Source organism: Centropristis striata, chromosome 12, assembly GCF_030273125.1.
Source record: "Centropristis striata isolate RG_2023a ecotype Rhode Island chromosome 12, C.striata_1.0, whole genome shotgun sequence".
Taxonomy (NCBI): Eukaryota; Metazoa; Chordata; class Actinopteri; order Perciformes; family Serranidae; genus Centropristis; species Centropristis striata.
This window is the reverse complement of record NC_081528.1, coordinates 33365466-33383677: the sequence shown is the minus strand read 5'-3', so window position 1 is coordinate 33383677 and position 18212 is coordinate 33365466. Positions and strand designations below refer to the sequence as shown.

Below are 18212 nucleotides of genomic sequence, written 5' to 3'. Positions count from 1 at the left end.
ATCTGTATTCTGCCCTACAAAGTCTAACTGCAGTAACTAGCAAAGGGTAAAACTGAGAAAAACTGCTTTAAAAGGTTTTTTTTAACGTTTTTTAACTGGCCAGCCAAATGGGTTATATGTAGGTAAGTGATATGACACTTATTTCTACAGGTATTTATGATGTAATTTTTACGCTCAAAAATCATGACAAATTATTTGACCTTTGACCCGAGAAGTGTAGTTACTGCTCTCTGGTTTTGCTGTAAAAGGTTCAAATAGTAATGCAAAAACAGAGTGCAGCAACAACGTTTTGTCTTCTTTCAGCTTTTTGTTTTCAGTGAATAAACATTTTTAACTTGATTTTGTTATAAGTGTATTTAAAAGTGTTTAACAACTGTATTCAAAGATTTGTGTATTTTAGACTTTATATCATAAAGTAATGTTATATTTTAGTCTTAATATCATTTTATCTCACTTTTTAACCTAAATCACTATCTAGATAATAATTTCTTTATCAAATACATTAATAACTTCTATTATTCTTGCCTTCACTATTCAACACAATGAAGAAATACAAGGCTACACTGTATCGCAGTTGAACTTACTGTGGTCTGGTTTGGTTTTCAGTTATATTTTGAAGTAACTGCAATTTTTATAACATTCTTTTTCTGAAATAAAGCAAAATTGAAATCTAAAACTTTGTCACAAGATAAAACAGACATCCAAAAATGTAGTTACTGCAGTTAGACTTTGTAGGGCAGTATTGTCTACATTCCCACATGTTTTTCTTGCTCTCTTATTAAAATCTTTAATGGCAAAAAAATAAAATAAATAAAGTTAAAAGGGGATGTGCTTTACCATTGCTGTTGTCTCAATACTTGCCTCTTGGTGGCGCTGTTTCCCTCCTGTTGGTGTAGGAAAACAACAGCGCTGGCTAGAGCAGGAGAAAGAAACACCACTTGGTCCTCTCCGGTCTAGACAGCACATCATTAGCCGAGTCAGCTAGTTAGCTGTTTATTTTCTGGGCAAAATGTCAACCACAACCGGCGGCGGAGAGTTTGGCAACCCTCTACGAAAGTTCAAGCTCGTCTTTCTGGGCGAACAGAGTGGTAAGTAGGCACCGGTGTACTTGAACCAGGTGGTGATGTGGTCGGATGTGAGGAATATGTTAGAAGAAGTGGCTAAGATTAACCAAGCTAGCGAGCTAGTTAGCTCACCCGGCTAGCAGGATAAAGTTATTTGCCGGTCTTTTAAAGGCCAGTGATGACACAATACGAGATGTTAATATTTCAGTGTCAGCAATATGTTTAAGAGAGAGTAAAATAACAAAAACATCTCGGACAATACGTTTTTTCTCGTTCGTGATGATGTCATTGTATAGCTAGCTAACGTTACATCGCTAAGCTAGCTAACGTTAAATCGCTAAGCTAGCTAAACATGTCGCCCCTTTCTTTAAACGATAAATATCCACAAAAAAGTGGAGTTGCCGTTTCATACCTTTAAGGCTTGTGTTATGTCTACAATGGGCATGTTGCTTGAGTTATTCAATGGACGCTGCGCTAACTGGCCATTAGTTTGTGATGCATCAGCATCATCTAACTGTAGCTAACGGCAGTTGGCTAACTACTTTTAGCTAACGTTAGCAGTTAGCTATGCTAGAGTAATAATACAATGTCGGCAATGTTGGTTAATAATAACGTTCACTACCTAATTGAAACCTTTCTGTGGTTTTTAAGAGTGTTTTGGTATCTTTTCTCTCCAAAAGAAGACGCTTTGTACATGAAGCGGATTAAGTTTGTCGGTATTGTCGGTTCTCTGGTAGCTCGCTTCCTACGGCAGCACCTTGCGGAGCCACGTCGGCCAGTGGCTCCAGACCAGTCGGCCTTTTTTACCCGACCATTTAACGTCAGCTTAGAGGGCCTGGCGCCCACATTATCATACGTGATTGTGTTTTAGGGGCAATTGACTTAATATTAGCGTTACAGCATCTCCCATCACGAAGCAAATAGGAGTCAAGCCATTATCATTTTCCAAAATTTCGTGGCTCCACCCATACTGCCAGCTCAGCGTGTGGGTTCAGCAGTCCACATTGCATCAATGAAAATAGCACTTTACTCACATGTGTTGTATGTGTAAGTCATTTTCTGTCAAAATTGTTGTTGTTTTTTTTTGCCTAAATCATCTCCTCATGATGCCGGCCACCTATGGTAAAATCAGCTACGTCCTCAGTTGATCAGATCATGTGATTTTACCCCTTTAAGATCATGGCAAAATGTGTGACTTAAGCGGATTTATTATGCCTAAGTCAAAATAAAATGTGACTTAGCCATTATGAACATGCCTTTGTGACTTAAGCAATATATGGTAGCACTTTATTTTGAAGGTGTCTACATAAGAGTGACATGATTGTGTCATAAACATGACATGGGATGTGTCATGAACATTAATGACGCTTGTGTGACTCTTATGTAGACACCTTCAAAATAAAGTGTAACCATATTTTGCTAAAGTCACAAAGGCATATTCAAAAAATTGCCATATGTCATTTATTTCTTTTAAGTTACATACTTTACACTGAGTGTTATTACTATGCCAATAGACATCCTTTGTTACATCCTTTTTGAGTGAAATTATCAATAAATGTCATATGTTACACTTTTGGTGAAGTTTTTTGTGTTTCCTGCAAAACTTGAAAAAATGAGTTAGGCGATTATTTTAACAGGGTGACGATGTGTTGCCATGGACTGTTTGGTTTTTCCTCTTCTTCCTATAACACAAAAGTTGAATTGATATAAGGTATATCTCTACCTGTAAAGTATTGGCATTGTAGACTATGGTCTTTGATCACCAGGATCACAAATGAATGTGTCTGTTTTGTGTTTGTACAGTTGGGAAGACCTCACTCATCACCAGGTTTATGTATGACAGTTTCGACAACACTTATCAGGTAATAACATTTGTTCATCATAATTAACACAGGAGTAGAGTGCTAAAGTACTGATTGATTGATTGATTGATTGAATGTATTCTAATCAATATATGGAGGATTTCAAAAACAAATTTCTTAAAAGACACATAAAGACATGACTTATTAAGCACCAGTGCAATCAGTAACATTAATTAATTATGGCTGTTCCATGATCTTCCAGTTTCAGATCCTTTTTAGTCTGCATGATGACTTACAGGTGTGATATAATGGAGCACCTTAATGGAATAAAGCCGTCATTAATGTTTGATATTTCTGCCTGTACTGTTCCTGCTATGACAAGTCAAAATGTAGTGTAAAAATATAGATATGTCTATAGATGATGTTTATTATACAGTGGTCAAACAACTTTGTCTGATATGTTTCCTAGTTGAAGACCTTATGCATTGTCAGGTATTGTGGCTATAACAATGTTGTATTGCAATTGTTTACAGGCGACAATTGGCATTGACTTTTTGTCAAAAACCATGTACCTAGAAGATCGCACGGTAAGCCCTGTTTATTGCATTCTCATTATCACCATTACTATTGGCATAGATTTAAAACTGCTAGAACCGCTTAAAGCATGCTTTTTATGTTATAGCCATCATTTATTTCTCATTCACCATTTCACATTGTTTTCACATTATCCTATATTTTACCATTCAGTTTGTAAGACGTGGTGTGATCATGTTTTTAGCTTCCATCATTATTTCAAGTTTTTGTTTTCCTTCCATCCATTGGCTGGGTCACGAAATGCCTCCCCCCTTCCCACATTCATTTCACGGCTGGCCACAGATTCGGCTGCAGCTCTGGGATACAGCCGGACAGGAGCGCTTCCGCAGCCTCATCCCCAGTTACATCCGCGACTCAGCCGCTGCTGTGGTGGTTTATGACATAGCCAGTAGGTATCATGGCCTTGCCTCACCTCCTTGTCCTTCGCTTAATATGTTGAAGGGCAAAAAAAGAGCATTTAATAGCCTGGCAAACCCCACTGGACAGCATGATTAGGGTATATTCCTGTTTGCACCAGCTATAGTGACACTAAAGCATTTCAATAACCGTGTCCAGGGGGGTCTGTGCTTCCTAAATGCTGTTACATATGAGGCTGATGGAAGGAAACGCAAAATGTCTTCTAATGTCACCTCATAGGCAGAGATGCTCTGGAACAGCCTCAAATATGAATCACTAGGGCCTACTTGTATGTGTCTTATCAGCATAATGCTGGTCATCTCTGACGCTTCTGCATTTGAATGATTCTCCCCATTCCTTCATAAAAGACCATTTTCATCTCTGCTTGGCTTGCAGTTTCTTTATGACTGTCCTATTTTCCACTTTCTTGTTCTGCCTTTCCCCTCTTTATCTCCTTGTCCTTTTTCTTCCCCTCCGTTCCAATCCTCAGGTCCGGCTCCAGCTTTGGGACACTGCCGGACAGGAGCGTTTTCGTAGCCTAATTCCCAGCTACATCCGTGACTCTACCATTGCCGTGGTTGTTTATGACATCACCAGTGAGTCAGGGCTGTACTCTAACCTTTCTTTAGGGGTATAGCGCAGTTGGAAAAAATCTATCTTGGCATAGATACTACTTATATATTTCTGCCAATAACCTTAATAATCTCTAAGAATATTTTCCTTTTTCAAGCTTCTCCTCTTAATACTTTACTGACTAATACGACTACGAGCTTTTCTTACGTAAGATGCTCTTCCTTTAATGAAGTGTGATGCCTGCCTGAGCTCACTTTTAACTTTAGCTAGAATACCAAATGTGTGATGTGTTTTGTGGCTACATGCTGATGATGTTTACAATTATAATTTGTGTGGGTTTTTTCATCCACAGATCTTAATTCATTCCAGCAAACCTCAAAGTGGATTGATGATGTTAGAACAGAGAGAGGAAGTGATGTCATTATCATGCTTGTTGGGAACAAAACAGACTTGGCGGATAAAAGGTACATGGTTGTGTGAGATGTGTGAAAGATTATTGTCATTGTATTATTGTAGTTACAGTTATTAGTATTGTGTGTTCTGTATATATATTATAATTCTAACACAATAAGAAAATGGGTAGCATTAAGTATTGGGCTTGGGCAGTGTCTGATTTTCTTTTCTGACTGAAATTCCAACAGGGAATATGATCTATAAAGGATACATGTATATAAAATCTTGTAGGGAATCTTTACCAAAATACAGCCAGCTCCATGTCACTGCAGTGCAAGTAGTACATGCATAAATACTAACAGGTTGCTAGCTAACTAACTAGCCGGTAAACAGTATCAACACTGTTTTCATTGACACTGTGTCAAGGCTTTTGTAATACTTAAGTGGCCGTAGTTCCATCTAGATAGAAAATTGTGTCTTTTTCACCTGTAGAGGCTGAATTCTGGTGGTGCTGTGCACTAAAATGCATGACCTCAATACAGCATCTCACCATCATAGAGTAGCTTTTGTATTTTTGGTGGTATTTAAAATAATTCCTTTGGGATTTCAAAAGTAGTATCGTATATCATAATATTGGGATACCACCCAAGCCTATTAAGTATAATAGTATATAAACTGCCAAAGCCTGGAATCCCACTTTTCTTCCCTTCAGTGCATCTCATCCAATTTTGACTTTTATCATCCCTTGGCATTTTACATACTCCAGCCTTTTTATAAGTGATTCAAGTACTTTTATTTGTATATTTTTTATTTCTTATAATTTGATCATATTTCTGTTCTGCCTTTTTTTTCCTTTGCTTTACTGTTTGTTCCCTTTCCTGCTCTGTTCTCTCCATTTCATTTTGTGTTTATTTGTTTTGTTTTTTTGTGTTTCCCTCAACACTACACTACACTCCACACCACTCCCTCCCCCTCCCTTCCCGGGGACCATGGCAGGCAAGTTTCTGTTGAGGCGGCAGAGAGGAAAGCTCGTGAGCTCAATGTGATGTACATAGAGACCAGCGCCAAGGCTGGCTATAACGTCAAACAGGTTGGTGTCCAGCAACAGCAGGTGTAATACTTCCAAACTGTCCTTTAGGTTAGGGAGGCCAGCCAGCCTGTGCCGTCTGGGATTTGCAACACCGCTATGTATTCATTAGATGGATCCGAGTGTGGCTGTCGAACGAATGAGTGATCTCTGAAATTGTTTTCCTGCTGCTTCATCTTTACTCGGCACAGCAGCTTCTCTCCCTTCGTCCTCCTCTCTGTCTGTCTGTCTGTGTTATAACTAAACTAACCTCTCTCTTTTTCACTCCGAAAAACCAGATTCTGTGTTGAGCTCTCTTTGTTTCTCTCTCCATTTCTTCCCTTTCCTTTTGGTCTGTCCTCTCTGCGATGTTTCTTTCCATAACTGTCTGTTCGTCCATCTCCCACCTTCTGCTTCTACCTGAGCAGACAGATCACCACGGAGGAGGGTGAGCAGAGAGCTAAGGAACTGAATGTCATGTTCATTGAAACCAGCGCAAAGACTGGCTACAATGTCAAACAGGTAGAGATACTGCTCTCTCAAGGTAGTTGAGCTAATTCTGCCCTCAAAGTCTACTCTTAACTCTTTCCGCCCCCCTTTTCTCCTCTTGTGGCTCATCATGACATGTCTTAGTATTCTCAGTGCATATTGTATCAGTTGTGTTTTCTCCCCACAGGCTTTGCTTTTAGATGTTTTAGTATGTATTAACTTTGTCTGCACAGGTTTTTACTGCTACTGTGCTTACTTCTTCTTGAGCATTTTCTGTCCGATTCACTTAAACTCTCTGCAGCTTTTTCAAAATGTTTCTGTGACTTTGATGGATTTGTTCAGTGGAGAAGGTTAGCACGGCGACCTTCAGCAATAACAATCACATTTGTATCACTGCTTTACCTGCTTCTTGTGTTTGCCTGTAATTCAATGAAAAATACTATTTAGGTGTGATTAGTTTGATCTTTACCTTTGATGATTGTCTGTCAATACTGTATGTAGTGCATGTAACAGTAGGGGTGGGTGATTAATATATATATATATATATATATATATATATATATATACATACATATATATATACTTAATAGAGCCGGACCGATAAAGAGATATGAGTATCTGTGTATATGTTTTCCGAAACCTCTTTTACGGAACATAATGCTGAAAATTGTGCTTGGGTGGTTTAGAAATAATCTCTTTTTTTTTTTTTTTTAAATGGTTTGTAATTGATACTGAACATACAGCACTAATGCTAATTGTTCTGTATATTATCAGTGTTTCTAGAGTTGGTTAACAGTGTAATATATTGTTTGTGTACTCATTTTGCATATTCTTTAAGTTATTTGTTTGGGGAGGCATTCATCTGACTACCATTGCATATTGCGAGTCATATTGATGCTAAATTGGTGCACAGTTCAAATAGAAAAGTAACAAAGATTTCATCCAAATCGCTCACCCCTATCTGACAGAATTGTACTTTTACTTCACCTTTTTAAATGTGTTCAAACTGTGAATGTTTCTTACCTTGTTTAACAGCTGTTCCGCCGTGTTGCTGCTGCATTGCCTGGGATGGATAGCACACCGGAGAAAAGCAAAGAGGACAGTATCCTTTTTAAAGCTGCTTTGAACAGAAAGTGTTCTCATACTTATTGTCAAGTTATTATTGCCCTGGCTTTAATTCTGAAAAAAAAAAAGAAAAGTAGGGCTGCAAAGTTTGGAAAACAAATATCTTCCTATGATGATTTCGACTGATATTGCTGTTGTAAAGATATTAGAAGTAATGATAATTTTGCATCTATTCAAATTTTTTATTGAAAAATATATGAAAATTATTTTTTCATATATTTTTATTTTTTGTTATTTTTGCAAGGATCTAAGATAAGAGGATTTAAGATAGCAGAATATGATTTGTAGGCTGGGACATCTCTACAGCAACACAATATTGAATTCTGACACATATATTGGATATTTTGATTAACTGTGCAGCCCTAGTAGCAAGTATGCGGTAGTGGTTTACTCTGAAGGAAATAGATATTCACTGAGGAGATGGCGGCCAAATAGCGCTGCAAAAAAAATACTGAAGTGAAATCTGCAAATTCATTGAAGGTGTTACTTAACCAAGTCCCCTCAGTGATCGATATCAAACTGGAGAAACAGCCAGAGATGACTGTCACCGAGAGCAGCTGCTCATGCTAGTACACCTCACCCTCACCCAGCCTGTCTCCTCCCCACCAACAGCTTGTCTCTCAGTGGCCACTCTCTCCACCCTTGGCACACTGCCATTGGGCTGGAGAACCTGTCTTTTTTTCCCTTTTCAACTCAGTGACTTTTCAGAGTAACCGTGTGGATGTGCATTACTGTATTGAAACAGAATTATCCGGAAAAAAATGGTTCAAAAGTAAACATTTAAAACAAGGAATAAGTTATGTTCAGATTTTCATCCAGTTGCATGGCATTATATAGGACTGCAGACTGACATAGCTAACCGCTCATGAGTTATTGCACAGTTTGGAATCTTAGTGCTGTTACTCTTGTCATTGTTGTAAAGTAAAACTGCTTGGGATTATTTAAATGACTCCGCAAGGTTGAGTTGTCTGCCCATTGTATTTTACTTTTCTTTTTATGGAGAGTTTGTTGTCAACTGCTCTGTCTCTCAGATAGCTGATTATTTCTTGACTTTGTCTTATTTTAAGGAAGTAGAGACAGGATCTTACCAGTGGATTTACATCATTGCAAACCACCAGATGCCACATTAGGCTAAAATGGACCTTTTTCATTGAAGGGGGTCAATGGTTAATTAATTAGGTTTTATTTATAGCTAACACATCTGCGGGCTTGAACTGCCAAATACAGTTAGCAGACAAAATTGACATAATTTGAGACCTTTATATAAAACAGTGCAACAGGGATGTGTAACCAAACAATGAGGTAACAGCTCATCGAAGGGGAACCATCCCAAGTTCACTAGAGGCTACTAACCTGAAGCTATGTCTGCATTAAAACTATTGCAACTGTCTTTCCAATGTTAAACTAGCTGCACGCATACTAACATGTCTGAGGAGGCATTATTTTTTTCCGTTTTTAGATGCCCCCTAATGTAGATAATCTTAAACATTTTAAAAAACTAAAAAAAAAAAAGCTGGTGTTTAGTATTTCCACAATGATGGAAAGTTGTCACTTTGGTCGCTATGACGTACCCACCATCTCATCGACAAATTTGTGTTGTGTTGATTACACTATTGCAAGAACATGCAGCATGCTCACCATGCAGGATTTATATGGATAAGAACACAGATGCCTTGCTTGTTTGTTCACCAACGTTGTGCACTGAATCAAGCCACAATATTGTAAAATATAAAAGAAGCCTGCTGACTGGTTCATGGCTTCACTAGTTGTTTTGTAGAGCTGGTAGATAAGAGTTTGTCCTCAGATACAGCTAAACGCTTAACTAACACCCTTGCTGTAAAAAGTGCAGAGAAGTTAGTCGCAGTATCTTTTGCTGTATTGCTCTTGCCTGTGTAGGACCGTTGGTTTTATGTGTTTATTTATTTTGTAACTTGGACATACAGATAACATTGTATGCTTGACCAAAAGTACAGATGCTGACACGCATGTTGAAAGTTTATTTTATTTATTTTTTTGCGTGTCTGCCGGGACTCCACCTAAAGGCGACACTTTGGCCTGGTAACTTTTTTTCCTGTCACGCTGCTAGAAATGAATTTTTTTAGCAGTTTGTGTAGTCAGTAACTTGGTTTACAGTCATAGGTAAAGACTGCACCGTCTCCAGACACACACACACACACACACACACACACATAGTGTAACACAAACCAACTAGCCATAGCACAACAAAAGACACTGGTCATTTGCTGTAGCTTGTTTTGTCAACATTTTAAAATGGATTTAAAAATGTAAGTATTTAATTACATCGACCATTTTAACATGAGCAGCTCTTCTATTACTTGTCACTGACTAAATACTCAGCTTTGTGCTATTCTGAATTGTGTCTGTCCATTTGAAATATGCTGTCTACTCGTGTTTAGCAACGTTTGTGTGAATAATGTACTATTATTATCTGATGTATAAAAAGGAGAGTTAATGAAACACAAGTGTAGGCCTATCACATGGAATAAAATAAAGATATTTCACCAAAATTTAACATCTGTGATCCCTTTCTTAATGAAGCACACTCATAATGCTGTCATTATTTCTTTGGAGAAACAAACATTATGTTCTGTACATAAAGTCTCAAAGTGATGCAACACAGCACCTCTGGTGATTGTAAGATACTGTCACATGTGGGTGTGTGTGTGTCGCTAAAGTAGACTGAAACTACTCTTTCAGCAATACATCACAGGCATGTATTGTTACAACAGAAAGGCGTGACTAAGACTGAACACGACATTGCATTAGTACAACTGCCACTTTCTCAATCTACGTCATTGCCCAAAAACTATTGAAAGAATGTAAATACTCTTGTTTCATAAGTCTTTAATGCTGATATTCATACAGATTGTTTAATTATAAAATACACTTGAAAATGAATTTGTCAGCCTATTTTTATTGGGTTTTTTTTAATTTGATGGTGTAGGTTGTAATGCTAGTAGTTCAAATAAAACATCCATATACCTATAAATACTCCACTATAACTATATGCTGCAATACTCTTTAATTATTTTATTTACTGTGATCCCTTACAGTTAACCAAAGCCTGATTTTTAAAAAAACGTGTAAACATATACAGAATGTGATAATTTGTCGTTTGTGACATATAAACAATTGAAAACTGTAGAGACAATATATGTATTGTTCAAACTTTGTGTTCTTAAATACACACTGAATTCTGAGTTATCACATCTTTTCTGTAATTGAGGTTGTAGGAAATTATAAATGTTTGTATTAGCTACAGTATATTCTTCCCACTTCAATAAATAATACAATTAAAATAAATGGAAAAATATGTTTTTGGTTTAGGGAATATCCTATCTATAATTATTTTTATTAGAATTTTAGTCGAAATTAGAACTGAATTAACTGTACCCCAAGCCATGAGGATAAATTTAAAATTAATTATTATTTTTCCCATGTTTTTTTTTTTTTTTTACATTTATAGTCGTGATGATACTGTGCGCAATTCGCACCCACCCACTCCCCTGAGCAGCCCACAGTGTTCATTCTTCCTACTATATGTGGCAGTTTGTATCTTTCACACTCTCTTTCTGATAATAAACATAACAGCAGTGTTTTTTATTTGACCTCGTGATAGTAAAGGTCAATTTATAGCTGGGATTAGGCAGTGGGAGATGTTTTTTTCCCATCGTTACGTTACCTGCGTAGCACACCTGGATTCAGGAAGTGCTGTGACGTCAGCGAGAGAGGTGTCTGAAGGTATGACTCAGGAATTCAACACTTCAGAAATCCTGCTGGACTTGATTGGTGATCAGCTCGCTTATATTCACCTCCAGTGAGGCACAGAGCCGCAGAAACCTCTTCAGGACTAGACCGGGTCAAGCACGCGCACACTGGACCGGACTCAGCTCATCACCGCGTGCCAGATTTATTCTAAGGAAAGTTTTCTTTTTTAAGAAAACAGTTGGAGTTTTAAATTACTACAATATGTCTCTTTTACCTGACGATGCGGCCTTTGCTGACTTCAGAAAGCAGTGTTTATCAACGGACAGCTGGTACAACAAGTATGATAAGAATGGGATGCAGGTGTGGGTCGAAAATCCTACTCTGGAAAAAGAACCAACAAAGAAAAATAACGTGCCAAAAGTCCACAAGATCAAGGTAAGTTCCCTTTAACACCAACTTTATAAACAATTAGCTCTATAACTTGGCATTGCCGTGTTTTATTTATAACATTTCTATGTGTGTGTGTTTGTTTTAGTGTAAGATGACAATCAATGATGTCTCAGCGGCCACTATGTACGACGTCCTTCATGACGGCCAGTACCGTAAGAAGTGGGATCCCGCCATGTTGGAAAGTTTTGACATTGCTCGGCTCTCTGCTAATGCTGATGTGGGCTACTACTCATGTGAGGACCTCTCAATTCTATTCAATTCAGTTGGCTTTATTGGCATGACATAACACTGTACATATTGCCAAAGCAAGCGTCAGAAAAAAAAAGATAACAGTAAGGAAAGCAATATTTACAATAAATTATTATAATTCTATTATTCATTTTAAAGGAATTAAGAAAAGAAACTAATAACAATAAAAGAAAGCAATATTTACAATAATTTAATTACAATCAATTGATCATTCATACAATCTAACCGTCCCAGCAAAGAAGAAGAAATAAAAACAAAACTCTCCCTCTCTCTCTCTCTCTTTCTGTGTCCCATCATAAACCTGTTGGTCTGCAGTGCAGGTCTGACTCAGGTTCACCTGTTGCTCAAGAAATACTGAAAAAAAGGGAAAGTGCATATTTAGAGTTGTATTGCTATTTTGAAAATATTCTTTATACTGGACTTTTGTGCTATTTCAAGACAGTTCAACATATAAATCGGTGCAAATATGTAGGCCTGTGGGTTTTTTGGGGCCAGTTGTGTTCTATAAAAGGAGGGCTGCTTGATTATTGCAGAAGTCATAATTACAGATATTTTGGTCAATACTGAGACCATAATCATTTAACATGATTACTAATTGACTTTGGAAACATCATGCATTTATTGAAATAAAAGAACTTTTAACCCTGGATTTCTTCAAAAACTTTGATTAATTTAAATAATTCAACAGAAAAAAACAAATACAGAGAAATAAAACACATAATAAATGTAGAAATATAATGTATAAATACATATTAAGATAATATAAAAATGAATTAAAATGAATCAAAACATGTAACATTATTGTGCTCCTACAACCAACTAAAAGTCACTCAACATATTCAATATAAAAATTAAAAATAAATAAGACCAAAATACTTTTTATAAAATGTGCACAATAATGCACATTCTTGTACAAGCCAAAATTGAATATAAAGTTTAATAACATAATTTGCAAATTATAATTACTGTTAATGCACTTTCATTTTGAGCAATACTGTCATAAAAACAAAAGCCTCCAAACTCTTCTGTCCATATTTACACTCTCAATCCACACTAAGCACCCTCTTGTTCCACCGGTTTATTTATTGTCATAACAAAGGTGCACTTGTTGAGTCTAAGGTGTGCAGTGAAGTAGTTCATGAAGAAACACAATATAACCACATTTTTGTGTCTCTTTTTTTCTGCAGGGCTTTGTCCCAAACCTATAAAGAACAGGGACGTGGTGAGTCTGCGTTCATGGCAGGTTCAAGACGACGAGTACACCATCATGAACTTCTCCGTCAAACATCCGGTACGCCACCCCCTCCTCCTCACACTCCCACTGCCTTTAAATGTGCAACTCTGACACTTAATGATCATGTTGTCCAACATCAAGTGTTCATAGTTAAAATAGTACTCATTTTTCTTCTGTAAATTGTTTTGATTCCAGAAATACCCTCCTCGCAAGGACCTGGTGAGGGCCATCTCCATCCTCACTGGCTATTTTATCAAACCCACAGGACCAAACAGCTGCACGTTCATATATCTATCACAAGCTGACCCCAAAGGTACGACTATCACCAACACTTCGCTTCTTTTGTTTCAAATTCTGAATTCTTGCTGAACATTTTTAGAGCTTTTTTTTTTTATCTCTTTCCTCCAGGTTCTCTTCCAAAATGGGTGGTGAACAGAGCTTCTCAAGTTCTTGCTCCACGGGTACGTATGTCACAAACTCTTTTCAGTCAAACTTTTCTTTACTTCGAGTCAACAGCAGCACTAAGAGGTGATTTAAAAGGTGTGTAATAGGTGTGTGTGTGTGTGCGCATAAGGGAGTGAAGGTTTCATGTGTCTTAAAGGACAATGGTAACCATAGAAACCCAATTTAGGTGCCTGTCCTAGTAAGAGTGCTGACAAAGGAGTATCTCAGCTCAAGCTGTTGCTCTCTCCCTCTCGGCAGAACTCGTTCCTCAGGTTTCATATCCTCCGCAGATCAAAACTATTTAGACCAAAGTTTATTGACGTGTGAGAAGCTGACATTGAGAGACTAAACAACTTCTTTACCCTTTCAAGTGTTTTTTTAGTTTACAATTTCACAATAAACCATTATTATAAGGTAAAACTTTTGGATAACTAGTGAGTGAACATTAAAATGAGAATGGAAAATAATATAATCCTTAATATAGATCACCCTAGGAGTAAATGAGGGCAAAAACATCTCAAAAGACAAAAAATAATTAGTTAACACAAGTCAATAAGTAAATTTAATATTACATCTGTTAAATCATTGACTTTATTTCAGCCAGGCTGGTCAAGGATAAGGACAATTAAGAAAGCACATCTAACAGAATTAATTTTAGCAGTTTCAAGCAGATTTGGTAAAGTATTTGTTGAGACGTCTCGGTCTCAGCGCTTGTTTAAATCTAAGGGACTTGGGTAGGGCTCTAAAGTGATGATTATCTTCACTGTGGGTTAATGTGTCAGTTATTCTCTTGATTAATCAACCAACCGTTTTGTCCAGAAGTGTCTGAAAATAGTGAAAAAGGTCCACCAAAATTTCCTAGAGACCAGGGCGATGTCTTCAATTTGCTAGTTTCACCGTCGAACATTCCAGGGGCCCTGTTCCATGAAGCAACTTTACTGAATAAGCCAGGCTTATTTCAGTTCCACTGGCTGTTTTTAAGTTGATTTTGTTCCACAAAACAAATTCAAGCATCGGAACTATGCTCTAGCAATGTCAAATTTGCTTAAAGGAACCTTAAACCATCCGTAGATCGTGTCAGGAAACATAATGTTGGTTGTTTATAGCACAATAACTTCAAATTTCACTTGATTAAGTAAAATAATCAGTAAACTGTAATGTACTGTATATAAGTATGTAATTTAGCACAGGTGTAAGGGCTGGAAAAGTGCTCGAATTTGACTTTAGAAAAGGTGTAGAAAGTTTTAAGTGAAATATGTCATGATTAAGAAAGGGGATGGGTCCTTATTCTTTGACTTGTGTGTGTGTGTGGGGGGGGGAGTAAAATGTTAACGGTCAAAGCTGAGTTGAGTTGAGAATTAATGTGCTCTGTAATGTGTTTCTGCTTATTTTATTATATATTGATATGACCACGTCAGAGCTGTTAATAGTTAGACGTGTGTATCTGCTCACATAATCTATTACTCACTATGTTGTGACCAGCTTTATCTTCAGCCTTGTTGACCGAGACTGAAGGTGTGGATTGACCCTTGTTGTCTGATAAAGGTCTCCTCTCTTGGCCCGCTCCTTTCTAGGTGATGAAATGTGTACACAAGGCGGGACAGAACTACCCGGAGTGGAAACGAAAGAACGATCCCGACGAGAAGCCCTGGCTGTTCCCGTTGCAGAGCAACCTGGCCATGATGGACCCGGCCGAGCTGTCCATACAGAGGGGCGACTCACTAGAAAACGTGGATGAGAGTTCCAAGGTGGCCTCAGAGGACAGTGAAGACAGCAGCTAAATCCCATTTAAACAGAGGAAGAGAGTGGAGGATGGACTGTATATATACTCACAATTTCAGCAAGACTTGAGACCTCCAACTCTGTGAAGCCACCCTGATGCTCATGAATATTTATCTGAATCAGTGTGCCTTTTGGGATGAGCAACAGCATGAAGTGTTTACAGCTGTCTCCGCAGACGGAAACGAGCACAGATCAAATTGCCATTCACTGACTAAGCTAAACATCTCTCCAGTGTTTGCCACCAGGCTTTAAAAAAAAATTTTTTTACAGACTCAGAGGTGTTGGGTTTGAATGTGTAGTCGTAACAGCACTATATTTACAATGGGTAGCTACGTAAAACCTACGTGAGCACATTTTAAATGAAGAAACGAAGCGTCGTCTTTACAAGTGACTGTGAATGGAAATTAGAGGAATAACTGTTTGTACTGAAAAGTGAAGTGAAATTATTTTTTTTCTTTGTTGAATGTCAGATCAGAATTATAACTCACATTTTAAATGACTAGTTGCAGTTAAAGAATAGGTTTCATGTTAATGAGTCAACTTAAAAACCTAAAAGGGCGAGGCGGTTTTTCCTGCTACTGATTGTTTTTAAATGTGAAATTTTATTTAGTCATGTTGGTATGTTGTTTGTAACTTCAATGTAAAACACAGGAAGACAGTTTGAAGGTTTATTGTATTTATTCAGACGTGTACAAAGGTTCATACAGTAATTCTTATTCTAAGTTAAACAGACTAACCACGTATTTGGCACTAATTAAGGGCATCACTTGTTGATCTCTGAGATCAAAACTCTAGTTAGATTGTATTAACATTTAAAATGTATATAGCAAGTTGTCAGTTGAACATCTCTTTACCTGAAGGACTGTAGTGACCGTAAAGGATATCTTTTATTTATTTATTTGACGTTTCTGTAAGCTTACATGAAGTCCTGACGGAATGAAGACTCTGGAATGAAGCCCTGCAGGCTGAGCTGGTCTGTTTTGTTCTTAAGATATTTGATGTCGAATGTTACAGTCTTGACTTTTTTTTTTTTTTTTTTTAAAGAAAAAATAATAAACCCTCGAGGTTAACATGCTTTGGTGATTACTGTCTTGACTTCATTCCTCTAAAGATGACAATCGGTCTCAAGAGAAACCGACCTATGAAGTTTGGAACAAGTTTGGCTACTTGAACCAGAGCAAACCGGTCCATTTCCAGCTGCTTCAGGCTCTTCAAGTACAAAGACAAAGAGAAGGTTACTGTGGTTCAAAACATTTTATTGTGACATGACATGTCAATGTCATGTTCTTTTATGGAAAATACTGAAAAACAAACTTCATCAGATGGAAAACCAAAAAAAAGTCCTTAAAATTGTTAATGTACACAAAGAATAGGACAGTATTGAGCTGCAACAGGCAGGCACAGTATTTGCAGACAAACAAATGTATTTGCTGTATACTAGCATAATGAAGTGGCAATATAATACAACTGTTATTTAGAAATCAGTGATTCTCAAATTACAGCCTGCGGACCCAAAATGTTGTAATTTGAAATTAATATTAATAGATTCACACTGGAACTTTTTTTTATGTACTCTTGGTAAATAAGGAGCCAGATTGCATAAAAAGCATCGAAGCACAGTTTGTTAATCAAAAACAAAAAAAATGGACAGGGGAGGATCCCTCAACAGTTGTTCAGGCTAAACATGCCATTACCTCAGTCCCTGTAAGGGTGCAGTTTATGAATCATATCAACATTTAAGTGATTGTATGCTGGAAGAGCTTCTAGCAATGTTTTATGTTGTAGAAACTCTTCAAATACAACAAAAATGTACAACTAAAATCCAGTTGCAGCTATTAAATGCATTAAAATATCTGATTTAAATTGTCCTACAGATCTTGTGTCAATTCTTGTGTACAGTTAATTTAAAATCTGTTAATAATTCAGTAAATTTAAAAATAAAGGATTTCAAAGAGATGAACTATGGGCCTTTAAATATTCATTTTTATCTGACATATCAATTTGTTTATTACCTGTTATTTTGTGAAGGTGGCCACAAGGAAAGCAAGTTGAGTATCGCTGCTATAAATGTACGTGTGCACATTTACTTTTTCTCCAAAGCTTGTATTTGCTTATCTTAAACCCGAGAGAACAAAATGACATGTATTTGAGTCTTGGTTTACAGGCTCTACCATTAAATTGCAGGTGCAACATGTTGTTATTATGCACTGTAACAGCATGTGTGAAGTTATACTTGTAAACAGTTTGGCAACTCATATACAGTTAAATAATTACAATATCATTCAGCTCAGAAGCAGGCTATGCTTTGACAGTATTTAAGTAACGCTCAATCCACAAAGCAGTCACTGAAATATATTTACACAACTTAATATTCCCTAAACAATGACATGTTTGTTAAAAAAAATTAAAAACTGGATATACAGTGTATTCACAGTGATATTTAGATCAGTGACATTTACCAGAAGTCATTTACAGCATCTAAGGCCCTGCTGTCTCTGTACCATACACGTTTGTATCAGTGCATACTGAAATCCAAGTCATATGTACATTTTTTTAACATGTACATACACTCAGTTGCCAGTTTATCAATATCGGAAACATAAGCAAAAACATTGGAATTGTGATAAGCGGGTGAAAGCTCCAAGAAAAGCTAGTAAGTAGATATTTAGTAAATTGATTCTCATATTCAAACAGTTTTAAACAAAAACTGAAGATTATACCTTTCAGGATTTATTTCCTGGCTGATGTATCGGAATGCATTAATTTCAGTTAGTTATACTTATAATATATGCATCGCTACTTTACATCAGTGTCATCAAAGC

The 18212-nt window shown here is 37.0% G+C and overlaps 2 protein-coding genes across 5 annotated transcripts; both read left to right on the top strand.

Annotated features, from left to right (window-relative positions):
* Nucleotides 1–928: 928 nt before the first annotated feature.
* Nucleotides 929–10035, top strand: rab41 (RAB41, member RAS oncogene family). Of its 4 annotated transcripts, none has more exons than XM_059345452.1 (8): nt 929–1088; nt 2868–2926; nt 3400–3453; nt 3743–3848; nt 4782–4893; nt 6317–6410; nt 7413–7479; nt 8008–10035. In XM_059345452.1, exons 1-8 carry the CDS (start codon nt 1010–1012, stop codon nt 8070–8072), a joined length of 636 nt encoding a protein of 211 aa, XP_059201435.1. In that variant the 5' UTR covers nt 929–1009; the 3' UTR covers nt 8073–10035. The 4 variants fall into 4 exon arrangements, with proteins under 4 accessions (XP_059201435.1, XP_059201434.1, XP_059201432.1 ...); XM_059345451.1 differs by lacking the exon at nt 6317–6410 and adding an exon at nt 5819–5912; XM_059345449.1 differs by lacking the exon at nt 3743–3848 and adding an exon at nt 4347–4452 and having other exon boundaries at nt 930–1088.
* Nucleotides 10036–11269: 1234 nt separating this feature from the next.
* On the top strand, nt 11270–16426 carry stard14 (START domain containing 14). The gene is made up of 6 exons (XM_059346474.1): nt 11270–11666; nt 11767–11914; nt 13118–13221; nt 13360–13477; nt 13573–13625; nt 15183–16426. Exons 1-6 carry the CDS (start codon nt 11493–11495, stop codon nt 15387–15389), a joined length of 804 nt encoding a protein of 267 aa, XP_059202457.1. The 5' UTR covers nt 11270–11492; the 3' UTR covers nt 15390–16426.
* Nucleotides 16427–18212: the final 1786 nt, after the last annotated feature.